The sequence below is a fragment of the Propithecus coquereli genome, unplaced genomic scaffold, assembly GCF_000956105.1.
Source record: "Propithecus coquereli isolate 6110/MARCELLA unplaced genomic scaffold, Pcoq_1.0 Scaffold358, whole genome shotgun sequence".
Taxonomy (NCBI): domain Eukaryota; kingdom Metazoa; phylum Chordata; class Mammalia; order Primates; family Indriidae; genus Propithecus; species Propithecus coquereli.
The window spans coordinates 1,114,923-1,129,992 of record NW_012149263.1 but is presented as its reverse complement, the minus strand read 5'-3'; the positions used below and the strand labels follow the sequence as shown (position 1 = coordinate 1,129,992).

Here is a 15,070-nt window from a genome sequence, read left to right as displayed (position 1 = left end):
TTGTCATCTGGGGGACTCGTCAAAACCCAGATTGGTTTTGATTCCTGAAATCTGGGGTACGACCTGAGAATTTGCCTTCCTGGCAAGTTCCCAGGTGATGCTGCTGCCCGGGGACCACGTGTGGAGACCCATTGTCATGGTTGCTAGGGAGGGGAAACGGAGATTAATTGATATAAACTGGGTAGAATCATAAGCACTCAACGAATGTCAGTTATTAGTACCATTTACACCGGAGACTCCGCCCTCTTTAACTTCCTGACAGGTGTTACAGAAAAAGTGCATTTTTAATCAGAAGAACCAATTCCAGGGCTGCCCACACCATTTTCTAGCTCCAGGATCTTGGGAAAGTCATCTAGCTTCTCTGAGTCCCAGTGTCCTCGTCTTCACAGTGGTTATCCTGGCGGTCCCTTCTCAGACAGCCTGAGCTTCCTGAAGGTGCTCGGTATGCAACTGGTGCTTAACGAATGTTTCTCGAACCAAATGCAGTGACACTCGAAAGGCTGACGCTGCAGAGTGCAGCCCGAAAGCGAGGGACGGCCGTCAAACCAGCGCAGGCTCACGACACACCGAGATTTGTGGTTCCCGCCCCTGAGCGGCAGGGGCCGGGTGGGACAACAGGGAACGGTGGGGACTGTGGCAAGCAGTGGCCACGTGCACGTGCGGGCCCGATCTGACTGCAGCGGAAGCAGGGGTGGGGACTGTTAGGTGACATCACCCAGGAGTCAAGCTGGACCCAGCCCGCAGCTGCCAGTTTGGAGTGGGAACAAGTCGATGGCAGCTGGCCAGGGCTCAGGGCTGGAGTCCCCGGGCCCCTGCCCCTACACAGGGCCCGGCAGAGAGCAAAGAGGAACTCTCGATTATTCTAGAGACGGCGGGATGGAGGCTCCCCAAGGACGGGTCAAAAAGCATAAGGATCTAGACTGGCATTTGGCTTCGGGGCATTTATTTCCTGTCCCTTGTATAAAGGCCCTGGGGCCAGGTGTGGGGGCAGGTGACCAGGCAGGGGTAGCAATAAATAACACGGACAGACGAGCTCCCCTCCAGACAGACGAGGTTAAAGGAGGTTAGAGGGGAGCTGTATTGGGGGTGCGGTGCCGGCGGGGAGGGCAGCTGGGAAGGAGGGGAGGCCAGGCCCCAGGACCTCACTGTCACCTGCCCCAGCGCCCTGCTACTTTAGGGAGGAAGGGAGCCCGCAGCCAGTGGGGGCCAGCGAGGGTCCTGAGGGGGGGTGGCCGCACGGGCCGCCCCCAGCTCCGTCACTTGACACGGATTTCAGCATACTCAGCTAGCTCCTCCGTCAGAGTGTAGCTGTCCTTGGTGGGGCGTTTTCCCAGGTCCGAGTGGGAGTAGCTCAGGTCCAGCTCCGGGGGCTCCCCCCGAAGGCCCAGCAGCCTCCTCTCAGACCCCAGGCGCCTCTCGCTCTACGAGGGGAAACAGCCCATTAGCAGGGGCCGTCCCCACCTTCTCCCGACGCGAAGCTGGGGTGTCTGTGCTCCCCCAGCGCCTGAGTGCAGCCCCGGAGCCCCGTGTGACCCTCCTTCCTCATAGAGCGCCAGCCCAGCGAGCCCCGCAGCCGCCGGGTCCCACTCTGGAGCCTTTGCTGGGGCTCCTGCCCTCCCCACTGCTGAGCTGGAAATGAGCCCCCAAACTCGGTTTCTCCAGGAAGCCTTCTTCCACACAGGAATTTTGGGGGCACGCAATTAACCCCTAACACCTTCCCAGATTAAAGCCACCTAGTCAGGCTCCCACCTTTCCAAATGTGGGGAATGGCTGGTTCAGTGGGTCTCCCCGTGTCTGCACCAGGCGTCGTCTCCCCCCTCAGTCTGGGGGGTCCCCACCACGCCATCCGTCCCCCGCCACAGGCATTTGGACACACACACGGACGGTGGCCACAGACAGAAGGGAGCGGCAGTGGGACCGAACAGACAGGGCCAGGACTGCTGGGCAGGGCCAGACTTAGCCAGAGACCACCTCTGACGCCTGACGGGGACGCACACACATGTACGCCAACCCCGAGGCCCAAGGCGGGCCCAGGGGCAGGCACACTGAGGCCCCTGGAACCTACCTCCTGGGGCGCTCAGTGACATTCCAGGGAAGAGACCTCTCTGGACTATTGGAGAAGGAAATGAAGTCGCAGACACAGGCAGGGAGGGTGAGGGCTCCCTCGGGCCCCGCACCCCGTGGTCCCCTACAAGCCTCAGCCTGGACCTCCTCCCCAGCCTCCAGGTCCAACCCAGCCTCCCACTTCCTTCCTCTCCTCCCCTGAGAGGCTGCCACCACCACCCGCCGCCCGCCCCTTAGCTTCACAGGCTGTCCCCAGGCCCTCGGTGTCCCTGGCATCCAGTCCCCAGCTGGCCCGGGGCTGCCGGACTCTGGTCCTCACCTCGTACTTCTCCGGCGCCCCAGAGATGCGGAAGTCACTGCTGAACAGCACGGGGGGGTTGTCCCCTGCCGAGAAGCTGGGGCTCTCTGTCACGTTCTTTCTGCAGGGGACAACAAGTCAGCTCCAGGCCCCCCTCTCCCCTCCCTGTCTGCACCCCCATCTACCTTGGGGGTTGGGCCAAGGGACCCCAAAGCTGCTCCCACCATCTCTCTAGGATGGGGCAAACCGCCTCTCCTGAAGGACCAAACTCCTCTTGGGCACTGCGGCCCACCCCTCCCGTGGCTGGGGCTCTGCCCTGGCTGAGGACCTGGCCCCTGGCCTCTGCCACTTTTTAGGACCCCGGTCTGGATTCTCTGGGCTCCCTCCTGTGCCCTGGGTCTGTCTGCCCCTCTTGCTGCCAGGACGTGGAACAAGGAGGCTAATCTACTTTCAGGACAGCTGATGCGTGTGAGCCGCAAGGAAGAAATAGAGGCGGCTCAGGTGTGCGGGTGGGTGTGGTCTGGGGTCGGGGAGTGTTTTTGTTGCCGCAGGTGTGTGTAATCTTTAGTGCTTCTGGGCCCAGCTGAAACGGATGCTGTGGCTACAGGGGTCCGTGGGCTTTCCCCTCCCACCGGAGGATGCGGGGGGTGGGGGTCTCCTGGCTTGGGGTGTGGGGAGACAGGCAGTGACTGATGCGTGTGAACAGAGGCTGCGGTCGCGGGAGCCCCCCCAACTGGGGGGGACCCCGCATCCAGCTGGACATTCTCCAGCAGAACCCACCCTCCCACACATACAGCACCGCCCTCCCTGCCCACCCCTCAGCCTCCAGCCCTGCCTCAAGCCCCCTTTGGAGACTCCCCGGCCCGAGATCACCCTGGCACTCACTTCCTGCGCGTCTGGGTGATGTAGCAGACGACGGCAATCAGGATGGCAAAGGCGACCACGGCTCCCACAGGCCCAATCTTGGCCCACATCAGCCGGTCTGAGGACAGAGAAGATGCAGGCGCCCTCAGGGGTGGTCGTGAGGACACCTGGGTGTGGGACGCTGGGACGGCAGTGGAAAGATTCCCAGAGCCGGCACATCCTGGCACCGACTGGCATGGGGGCTCCCGGCTCCACGTGCAGTCCCCCCGTGGATCCCGCCCCCGGGCCACGCCACTCACGGGCTCCCTGGAAGGGCAGCTCCAGGCTCTTGGTGCCGTAGAGGTTCCTGGAGGTGCAGATGACCCGGGGCGGGGCCTGGGCCTGGCCGCGCAGCGTGAGGATGCTGGTGAGCAGCAGGCCGCTGCGCTCCGCGTACACGAACTCCCGCTCGGTCTCGTTCACCGTCACGTTGCGCGACGGCAGCTCGAAGGCCACGGACGGCTCCGGGTTGGATTTCACCACGCACAGGCACTGCACCGTGTCGCGGGCCGCCGCGCAGTGCGACTCCAGGAGGATCACGGGGGCGACTGCAGGGAAAGACAGAGACGACGGTGGCTGGGGCCAGCGTGGGTGGGGCTGCGCCTCGGGGGACCCCTCGGCTGAGGCCAGGCCAGGGTGGCCGAGGGTGGGGGCGGTAGCCAGTCCCCCCACTTTTTCTCTGCCCTGAGAAACACAGAGGGCCTTGACCGCTCTGCGACCCGGCCGGCTGCATGTTTCTCCCCCAACGCGGGCTTGAACCCAAGCTGGGGCCTCGAACATTCCCAGGCACTGACACAGGTGTTTAGGTTGCTGTCCACAACCCTGAAAGAAACTAGCCCGGCCCTGAGCCAAAGTCCTAAACCCTCCTGTAAACTCCGTACCCTGAACGCCTGGTGGAGACGAAGCTGGGCAGAACATCCCTCCCTCTCGCTGCCTGCAGGACACTCCGCGGTACTCTGTAGGGTCCCCTAGTAAATGCTTTGGACTGGCATTTCATGCTTCCTTCTGGAAGCCAAATCAGCCTCATCTCAGGACAGTTTGGGGTACTCCCTTGTGGAAACTTCCCTAGTGGCCCCAAAAGCGGGCGACTCCAGCCTCGGGTTCAGCACGGAAGGAACATTCCCGCAGAGGTGAGCCGCGTTCCCGCTTTGCACGGTCTCTTATGCTGTCTGTGTTCACCTCGGAACATAATCAGATGATGGCACTCCCTGCTCAAAACCCTCCTCCGGTGGCTCCCTGGGTCACTTAGAATAAAATCCAATTCTTGGCCAGGCACGGTGGCTGGTGCCTGTAATCCTAGCACCCTGGGAAGCTGAGGCGGGAGGATCGCTTGAGCTCAGGAGTTCGAGACCAGCCTGAGCAGCAGCGAGACCCCATCTCTACTATAAATAGAAAGAAATTAGCCAAACAACTAAAAATAGAAAAAATTAGCCAGGCACGGTGGTGCATGCCTGTAGTCCCAGCTACCCGGGAGGCTGAGGCAGGAGGATCACTTGAGCCCAGGAGTTTGAGGTTGCTGTGAGCTAGGATGACACCACGGCACTCTAGCCCGGGCAACAGAGTGGGACTCTGTCTCAAAAAAAATAAAAAATAAAAATAAAAAACAAATTCTTTGGTGTACAAGGCCCCTCAGGCCCCGGCCACGCTCCCTCTCCTTCTCCCCCGCCCTCCTCTGGCTCAGTCCCTTCCAGCCACACTGGGCTCCTTGCCGTTTCTCAAGCTCAGAGCTCTTTCCCACCGCAGGGTCTACCTGTTTCTCCTTCAACCTGGAACACCTGCCTCAGGTACCTGCAAACGTCCTCCCTCGCTCCCTGCAGGTCCTGCCTCTGAGCACCGTGGAAGCTGTGTTTGTTCCACTCATCATCCACTCCCTGTCACTTGTCCCTGCCCACATTCCATGCCGGTATGGTTGGTCTCTTATTTCCACCAAGACGGCTTGCTCTGTCTCCGCTCTGCGCCCCCTTAGCGGGGAGGAGCTCCTGAGCTCTCCCAGCGCCCCCCACCGGCACCCCCCCACCCGCCTCTGCTCCCCGCTTTCAGCCCCTCCACATCTGCCTGTGCTCCCCATTGCCACCAGCGCCAGACACCACCTTCCACCCAAAGCCATTCTGTTGAGCTTTGCTTTTCTGCCATTTGATTACAAAAATAGTACTGGTGTGGTTTTTTTTTTCCTTTCATTTTCCAAAATAAGAAGTTGCATTATAGCATTGAACGTCTCTTTTTAAACTATGTTCTCTTTCCCTCCTCTGCTTGCTCTAGACTCAGCATCCGTCTCAGTTCTGGCCCCAAACCCACTCACACACGGGCAAAAGACCCTTGGCCCACCTACCCCACTTATTTTCAACTTCCAGCCTAAAAGAATATGCCGGTAGCAGTGACGCGCGAGGGAATCGCGCCAGCAGGTGCATTCGCTGCAGGTCTTGCAACCTCAGTGCAAACGTCTCCGAGTCTACTAAATACAAAACGACGGGCTCCAAATTCTCTTTGGACAGACGGGCATTATGTCCACTGTGGAGTTAACCAATTAACACGCCACGGAGTAAATTAATAACAACAAACCTGAACTAAAAGGAGATCCAACTTTTTTAAACTTTCCATTCAAGATGGCCCTGCCGGTGCTTCAGTGACAAGCGTCCGCCCAGCCTCTGGGGCAAGGCCAGCACCCTGCCTGTGCGTGTGCAGCCGGGAAGGACTCTGAGCCCCTGATATGACGTGAGACGAACCCCAAAGACAAGGGTACCCAGAACGGGGAGTCTGGGACCGGAAGGCTGTGGCTGGAATCCCAGCCCTGCCACCTGCTGGCCGGGTGAGGCCACGCAGCCTCCCTGGGCCTCCACGACGCAGCTCTCAGCTGCTCAGACAGGGCTCACGGTCCTCAACTCACAGGGGTCGATGGGACTCCGAAATGGGCCACAAGTGTGTCACGAACACTCCATGTCCCACCCAAGTAATTATGGCCAGACAGCTTGAGCCGTCCCGGCAGAGGGAGCCCGTGAGCAAAGCCTCGGTGGCAGAACGCATGGCAGATTCCCAACCTGGAGTCCAAAGGGAGGATCAGGGGGAAAGACGGTGACATGGGACATCTATGGAGCACGTAGCAGCGTCAGGCGCTGGCGACACTCAGCGTCATTCTCCTAGTCCTACAGCTGTCTCTGTGGAAACTGTATTCAAACCCTTTTTCGGAGGATGGGGCTGGGGGTTGGCAAAGGCTAAGTCACTTGCCTGAGGTCACACAGCGAGCCGGAGACGGAGCTGGGATTCAGCCCCGGACACGGGTGAGACTTCAGTTTCCTGGTGTTAGACTGGGGTGAGGACCCGTCCTCTCCCCATTCGCGTGGTTGTGAGAACAAAACACGTCAATACGTAACGCGCTCAGACCCGTCGCCCACACGTCGACCACACTCGCTGAGGGTGGTCCTCCTGCACGGCCCGTGCCGTGCGGGGCCCTGGGGCGGGCAGGTAGGACCGGTGGGTGCCCTGCCCGAGGATCGCCCACCACTGGCAGTGAACACGAACGCTCTGGTGCCAGGGGACGTCAGGTGCACGCACAGAGCGCGGCACTTTGCCACGGGCCTTGGAGAGGAGTGAGGAGCTAGCAGGTGGGGCGGGGGACAGGGCCACCGCCGCCCCTCCACGCCAGCAGGCCGAAGGCCACCCACTCCCAGTCTGTGATTGGATTTCAAGAGAAGCCAGATGAAGTGAGTGCTTGGGCATCCAGGGCTGTGAGGAGGTGAAGCCGCCGGAAGTCCAACAGCTGGGGCAGACAGGAGTCTGGAAGAATCCTGGCTCTGAGCGACCTTCCTAGCTACATGGCTACACGGCTTCCGGGAATTCCAGCCTTTAGTTTTCTCCCCCGTGAAGAGGGATAATAATAACACGCACCTGTTTCATGGGGTGACCACAAGATAACCCCTGCGGAGGGTGCAATTCCTCAACGAATGTTTGCTGCCTGCTGCTAGTTACACACAGGGGTCTGTGACCGAGCCGAGGACGCACGTGAGAGGCCAGTGCACGTGCAGAGGCTTCCGTGACATCCTCAGGGGGTTCTCTGACTCTTAAACGTGAGAATCACCGGCGTGGGGTGTAACGGGAGAATGGGTTGGCCAGCCCCGAGGGCACGTGGGGACGGGAGAGCAGGGTACTCTACAGCCATACGCCACGACGGAGGGAGCGGAGCCGCGGACGCACACGCTGGAAGATCACTGTCGGCAGAGGAGTGGGCCGCCTCAGCTTTGCCGTGGGAGGTGGCACTGCAGGAATGAGCCGGGTCTACCGGGTACTGATCATGGCCACGTGCAGAGTACGGAGCACGTGCCACGCAGCAGACACGCTACCGAATGCTTCACATGTCGAATCTCATTGAAGCTTCTGGCAAACTTGTGTGGGGAGGGCCATCGTAGTTTCTAGACTAATGCCAGAGGCCAGAAAGGAGCTGAGGAGGAAGCAGGAGGAGACATTCCAGGGGGAGCTGCTTGCGGAAGGGGAGTGGAAACTGACGTGGCCACTGCAACCTGGTGGGACGGCCGGGTGTGGGGCTGGGGCCCAGGGTCCGCGGTGCTGCCCACAGAGAGGAGGTCAGGGGAGGTGCCAGTTTGCAGAGCAATGATGAGTTTCATTTCCAAGAGAGCAGCTTTTTGTGTGTGTCCGTCTCATCTCTCTAGCTACACTGCATCTGTTACAAGCCTGGTGTCCTCTCGGTCCTACCCGCCACCTCTCACAGAGCTGAACAGCCCTTGGCACATAACAATTGCTCCATCAATGTATTCTGATGTCAGAACATAGCATGAGGTCAACTTTGGGCAGTACAGAAGAGTGAAACCACACGGCCTGGATTTAAATCTCAAATTATGCTATTTTCTTAGCCATGTGACCTTGGGCAAATGGCATAACGTCTCTGGGCCTCAGTTTCCTTCTCTGTAAACTAGGGACAGTAATCGAACCTCTCGTAAGGATGTCATGAGGATGAAATGAGTGGGTCCCTGTGCAGCGCTTCCAACAGTGCCTAGCCCATAGCGACACTCTACCAGGGTTAGATATCACGGCTATTGTTTCAGTTCATGCAGAGGTTCGGTGGCCACAGGACCCAGAAATCTACCTGGTCAAAAGCCCACCCTAGGATGCAGGAACACAGTATTCTCAGAAGGGATTTCTATTTTCTTGCTGTGGATTCAGCTTCCCTGCCCTCCCTACCTGCGGGTGAGGAAGGGCAGGGCTGACACCGGCTGGGACGCACGGGCACCTCTCAGAAATCCAGGTGTCCCCCACTGAGCCATCCACCTGCGCGTGGGGCGGGACATGGCGGGTACTCACACTCCACGGACAGGTTGAAGGCAGTGGCCCTCTGGCCGTACTGGTTCTCAGCCACACACCAGTACTCCCCGTCATCCTCAGGCTTCACTGCCGGCAGCTCCAGCTGCAGTTCGCTCTCGTAGATGACGGTGGCCAGGACCTGCTTCTCCTTGAAGATGGTGAGAATAGGGTCCGGGTTGCTCTGCGTAGAGCACAAGATGGAGACCGTCTCCCCCTCCACGGCCACCATTGTCCCGTTCACCGTCGGCTTCCAGGGTGCATCTGGCGGGGCAGGACAGGGAGCTGATGGTCAGAACCAGAAGGCGCTTCTTCTGCCAGCCAACTCTGCCCCCTCAAACATGACCCCAGACACCCCGAACCCAGCACACCAGTTCAGGATGGCTCGGGTAACCCCAGTCCTGGATGTCTTGTGTACAAGAACGGGGGCTTTGCAGCCAGAGTGCCTCTCTTTGGATCCCCTTCCTGGCTGTGTGTGGACACATGTCTTAATACCTCTGGGCCTCACTTTTCTCATCCGGAAAATGGGTTTAATAATAGTTCCAACCTCACAGAGATGATCCTCCAACATTCACTGAGAACTGCTGAGTAACAGGCACTGTTCCAGCTTGAACAAGGCCCACGTGGGGCGATGCTACATAAGTAAATAAAACATGTACTTAGCAAGAAGGGGGCAAGTTCTGTGATGAAAAATAAAGATGGCGAGAGGATGGGAAATCAAGATAGCTAGTTTTAAATAGGATAGTGCGGGACGGTGTCAGTGAACCTAGGTGGGTGCCCTGGGGACGAGTGTGTGCGTGAAGCTCAGACACTGCCGAGTAAATGTTGGCTGTGGCTGTCCCTGTCGTTATCCTCAGCCCCGGGCACTGTGCCTCAGTAAATATTTGTGAATGAATGAATGAATGGCCTCTTCTTGTTTCCCAGCTAAGAATCCTGTTCTGACCAGCACCCTTCCGGCCGCCCCATAACGTACGCGTGCACATAAGGGGCCGGGTGAGGCCTGGGGTCCCCCCAGCTCTCCATTAGAACTACAACGGGGTTCATTTTAAAAATGCAGGTTCCTGGGCCAGGCCCACATCTACACCAGACCCGCCCAGTGCTGCCCCCAGGAAACTATTTAACAGGGGCAAGGATCGTGCCTTGCAGTAAGAGCGGTGCCCGCAGGTGCTCCAGATGCTTGTGGAAACGAAAGGAACACCTTGACCCGCGCCCTCCACTGCGACTCCGGCCCAGGCTCGCCCTGGGGGAGGCCACTCTGCCCCCATCGCTCGCCGTGGGTCCCCCCGCGAGTGACTCACACATGACGCTGAGCCCCACGGTGCGGTTGTCCTGGCCGTAGGCGTTCTCTGCCAGGCAGGCGTAGACGCCGTCCTCCTCGGGGGTCACCTCCTCCAGCTCCAGCAGCAGGCTCTCTGCCACCGCCTCCCGCAGCACCGACCCGTCCCGCATCCAGGTCAGCAGCGGCAGGGGGTTGCTGTCAGCCCCGCAGAGCAGGCTGACGGGGGAGCCGTCGATGGCCTCCACCGACGCGTTCATCTCCACGATCACCGGGGGGTCTGAGGCCCACGACACCACCCGGGGTTAGCGGGCAGGTGCGGCAGCCCCGGCCCCGGCCCGCCCCCGGCCCGCCCCGGCCCGCACCCAGGCTCACACTTGACGTCCAGGCTGGCGTAGCCCTCGAACTGCAGGGTGGTGTTGGGGAAGGAGGCCTGGCAGCCCAGCCGGTGGCCGTTGGCCTCCCTGGTGGGCACAAAGTGCAGCAGCGACACCTGCACCCAGGTGCCCTCGTCCTCCCGCAGCCGACCCAGCACCGCCGGCTCGCCCAGCCCTTCGTGGCCCAGCCAGCTGAGCTCCGGGCGCAGCTCTGGGCAGTTGTCCGGCACCATGCAGCTGACCTCCACCTCCGCGCCTGCCACCACCTCCGGGGGCACCACGATGTTGGGGGTGTCTGCACGAGGTGGGAGAAGGAGGGATGAGGAACAGCACGGGGCTACGGGTCCCCCCACCTTTCCCTACTCCACTGCGGGTACCTGGTCCGCTCCCCCATCTCTGGGGGAGAATTCCCTTCCGCCTTCCCCTTCTAGGTCACGTTTGACCCAGAAACCCTCCGCAGATCCAGGCGGGAGGAGAAGAAGTCACAGCAGCTGCCCGAGCACCCCACGGCGCCGAACCGGCCTGGGCCTGTGAGCGATGCCGGCAGGTGCTGTTACTTTGCTCATTTTGCAAATGAGGAAACTGAGGCCACAGCTAGTACCGGGTAAGACTGGGCTCCAAACCCCGTCACTCTGGTTCAGCTTCTGTGCCCTTGACCTCTCCCCTCTCCCTGTGAGCTTTGCTTTTCTCCTTCACTTGCATCTGTGTGTATGCTGTGGGTGATGTGTGTGTTGTATGTAGTGTGTAGTGTGCGTAGGGCGTGTGTGTGTGTGTAGGGTGTGTGTGTGCACGCATGTGAGCTGCACCTGTGTGGCCTCTTCCTACACCACGGCTGTAATCTGGCTCCTTCTATAGCCTCAATCCTCTGGGAAACCTGAATCTAAGGCCTCCAGGGGTAGGGCCTCTCAGATATCAGGCAGAGGGCCCTATTCTGATCTCCAAATCTGGCCACAGCTGCATTTTATTTGGCCTGGCCTAAAAAAACATTTTTTAAATATCTGAATTAGCCGATATTTAATAATTAAGAGATTACATTATAAAAACGGTAATTAACAGTTCTGAGAGCTGACAGCGTGGGGCTGCTTTCCGTCAGCCAGAGCTGGGCGCCACGTGCCAGGCCCTGCTCTGAGCGCTTGGCGACTATTCACTCATTGGCTTTAATAAAGTGCCGTTCTTGTCCCTGTTTCACAGAAGAGGAGACCGAGGCCCAGGCAAGGTAAGTGACTTGCCCAGGGTGACCTCGCTCAAGCAGCGATCCAGGGGCCTTGCCCCCAACCCCTGGGCCGCAGCGGGTTGTTTCTAGAAGGGTGAGAGCACCTGGGCTCCTCTGGGGGCAGCAAGACTATTTTGGGCCCTGCTTTGTTCATTTCTGTCGTCCGCATGGTCTGTGGCATCGAGGTTTGCGCCTGCAGCCAAACCAGCGCCTCCCGGATCTGCCGTCCCCCTTCCTGGGGAGGTGCTGGAGGGGACACCCCCGCCCCTCGCTGCCCGCGCCACCTCTGGGGGACTCACTGATGACGTCCAGGACGCTGTGCTCGGAGAAGGTGTACTGGTTGTAGCCCCCCAGGTCCCCGCGGAAGTAGTACTTGCCGCCCAGCTCGGGGCTGACGCTGCTGAGCAGGAGGGTGCAGTTGCGCAGGCCCAGGTCCCCCAGGAGGCGGCTGCGGCCCTGGAAGCTCTCGTGGACGACCTGGGTGCGTGACTTGAAGACCACCGGGGGGTAGTTCTTGGGGTAGGGGCTGTTGAAGTACCAGACGCCGTGCACGACCGCAGGCCGCAGCTCGTCGGGGAAGTCGAAGCGGCAGGGGATGGAGACGCAGGTGCCCTCGAAGGCCGAGATGGACGAGGGCATCCAGGCCCCCCAGTGGCCCCCGCGGGAGGCTGTGGGAGAGCGGGGGCGCTGAGGCTGAGGGTCAGGTCCCCCCCGGATCACCCCCTCCTGCTCCCATCCGCTGCCACTGGCCTGGGGGCCAGGGACCCACAGAAACAGCCCCAGCCTGCTCGAGGGCCGGGACCCGCAGCCATTACCTGAAATCATAATCCAGAACAGCGGCAGGGCCGTGAGGAATATCATGTTGCGCAGCAAGCGAGCGACAGCTGGGGAGGAGAGGAGAGGGTCAGAGACGTCCAGCGCAGGAGGACGGGGTGTTCCGTCAAGGCCTGTGTGAGCCGCTCCTGCTATTATTCATAATTTTTTATAATTACAAACACATGGCTTTGGCCCTGTGCCAGGCCTCAGTGCTCTACTTTGCTCTGTTATCTCATTTGATGTCTTTGAGGTAGGTGCCGATTATTAACCTCATTGTATAGCCAAGGTCCAGAGAGGTTAAGTAACTTACCCAAGGCCACACAGCTAGTTGGCAGTCTTAACTGCTGTTATGCCCCTGGGGATCTCCAGAAAGTGAAGAATCGAGGCTGGGCCAGCAGCAGGCAGTAAGAGAAGCCAGGAGGAAGGGGAAGGCGGTGCCTGACCCTCACCTCGATCTCCCTGAGTGGGGAATGTCCTCTGGTTCCACTGAGGCTGCCAGCCGACCTGGAAGGAGAGTCAGACGGATGCGAGGGGGCAGTGGCCTGAGCACCCACCACCCTGTGCTTGCGGCGTCTCCTGCAGGGGTCGCGGCCTGTTGTAAGGCTGCCCACGTGGTCTCTGTTTCCGTGGACGCTCGGGACCCTCCCACACAGCCGCAAAGCTACTCCACGGCGACACCTCCCCCCAAGCGGGGATGTGGGAGAACGGTGGGGAGGGGAGGAGACAGCAGCATGGGGATGAGGCAGGGGGTGTGGCGAGCGGGCGAGGGAGCAGATGTCCCACGGCTGAGGCCTGGGGGTGGCCAGCAGGGACTCGGTCCCATCAATGACTGGGTTTCACGGCATCAGCATTCCCAACATGCCTCGTGAATTCCTGCCGCCTTCTCCCACCCCACAGACGGCCCCTGGCGTCCCCACCCTCTCCAGAGGCCAGCGCCCGGTACAAAAGAGTCCTGTTCCCTTGGGGACAGGGTGCCTCGTCCTGGGGGGGCTTCCAGGGTAGGTGGGGAGCTAGAGAGGAGTCAGCACTCCTGGCTGGGCTTTGAGTGGGGCCAGGAAGGACTGGGGTCAGGGTTCACGAGTCTCGGGCCCCCGGCTGCCCTGTGGGTCGCCTTGGGGTTGGAGCCAGGGTTTCCAAGTGGCTGCTTTTCCCAGCCTCCGCTGCCCTCTTCCCACGGACACAGACTCCTGCAGTCAGACACATCCGAACGCTGGTATGACATGTGACAGATCTCGTCCCAGCCGGAAGAAGCAGGCTCACACAACAGAGACACATGCGGGCACCGAGACCCCTGTCCCCACAGAGATGTGCCGTCGCTCACACAGCCACAGAGGCACGCCTGGGCTCCACACACACCTGGACAGACACAGGGCCCGGCATTCAGGCCCACCTGCAGCCCTGCCTGCGTGCCCGGCTCACAGCGACACAAGGACCTGCACACACACACTGAGCTGCGGCTATAGACGGGTCCGCCCAGACACACGCCGGCGGACACGTGGCAGATGCCACCCTTGCACCTGCAACAGGACGGTACAGGAGACAGACACAGGTGAGGACGGCGCACGGGCGCGCAGGCCATGCACGTCTAACGACCAGACTGCTCCCGGGTGGGGCCAACGCAGTCTTTGCTGTTACAATGTGTCGTGCTCTCTAAAGGGCCACATCCACAAGCGTACACACGGCGTATGTGCAGTGTGAAAATTTCAAGGGAGGGATGGGATTAGCAAAAACACTCCAGAAGTTTCCCCAGTGAGGCATGATGAAAAAAGTTGAGAATCACCGGTGCAGACAGACTCGCACAGGAGCGGTGCGTGGGAGGGCACACACGTGCGCGCACACCTGTCACGCGCCCGGGTGCTGGGACTCGCTCGCTCACAGCCCACGGCCCCCGCCCACCCCCGGACTGCGGGTGCCAGTGCCTGATCACCCGGGCACCCTTCCGCTCTGCCCCAGCCCCAGGCACTTCCACCCCCTCTGCCCGCACTCGGGAGCCCAGGGGAGCTGTGCTTGCAGAACCTCCAGCTAGGAGGGGCGGCCAGGTGCCTTTTGTTCTTTCTCTCACCGGTTTCTTCCCAAAGCCCCCTCGCTGCTGTCCCTACCCTCGTCCCAGCCCATTCCCAAAGCGGGCCCAAACCACACCCTCCTGCGTCCTAAATCAGTGGCCATTCGCCTTGACCCTCCCTCATCCAGAGCACCTGACCTCGCCCTGCCGTGGGTGCTGCCCAGGGCTCTGCTCCCCCGCGGCCCAGCCTCCCGGCGCGCACTCACTTGGGTGCTCTTGCTTCCGTGCCTCTGCGCCCGCCACCGGCCCAGCTCGCAGTCCCCTGCCTCGCAGGGTCTAGGCCCCCACTTGCCGGCCCCTCCCCTCCCCCCGGGTGCCAGGGGCCGCCTGCCTCCAGGGCCCAGCTCCTCCCTGCCCCCGGGGGAGGGGGGCACAAAGGGGCCCTTGTCACCACGGGGCTCGGACAGGGCAGCCTGATGCCTGGGTTCTACGAGCTCCTTCCTGGAGGGATGGGGGGCTGCCTTGCTCGTTCCTCCCTCCTCCGTCACTGTGCACCCTGATTCTGGGTCTCTGGGGAGGCAGTCTAATCCCTCTGGAAGTCCCAGGCTGAGGGACAGGAGGCGTTGTCCTCTGGCAACGTCAGGTGCAACCTCAGTCCCAAGGGGCCAGCAGAGGCTGGTGTGGGCAGGGGGAGGAGACAGGGCCCTCCCGCCCTCTCCAGAGTGGCTTCTCCCTCGGTCACCCTGGTCCATTTTCCTCTCGGCTTCTCTTGCCATCTAAAATGACCATACGTGTCAACTGTCCTCCTCCACGA

At 60.7% G+C, this 15,070-nt stretch overlaps 1 protein-coding gene across 2 annotated transcripts; it reads right to left on the bottom strand.

Annotated features, from left to right (window-relative positions):
• Window positions 1-926: 926 nt before the first annotated feature.
• MAG (myelin associated glycoprotein) lies at window positions 927-14,639 on the bottom strand. 2 transcript variants are annotated; one of them, XM_012651549.1, is made up of 12 exons: window positions 14,523-14,639; window positions 12,704-12,758; window positions 12,254-12,322; window positions 11,738-12,106; window positions 10,224-10,520; window positions 9,871-10,128; window positions 8,576-8,836; window positions 3,526-3,813; window positions 3,248-3,344; window positions 2,384-2,483; window positions 2,066-2,110; window positions 927-1,421 (listed from the first exon to the last, which is right to left on the bottom strand). In XM_012651549.1, exons 3-11 carry the CDS (start codon window positions 12,297-12,299, stop codon window positions 2,078-2,080), a joined length of 1,749 nt encoding a protein of 582 aa, XP_012507003.1. In that variant the 5' UTR covers window positions 12,300-12,322; window positions 12,704-12,758; window positions 14,523-14,639; the 3' UTR covers window positions 927-1,421; window positions 2,066-2,077. The 2 variants fall into 2 exon arrangements, with proteins under 2 accessions (XP_012507003.1, XP_012507002.1); XM_012651548.1 differs by lacking the exon at window positions 2,066-2,110.
• Window positions 14,640-15,070: the final 431 nt, after the last annotated feature.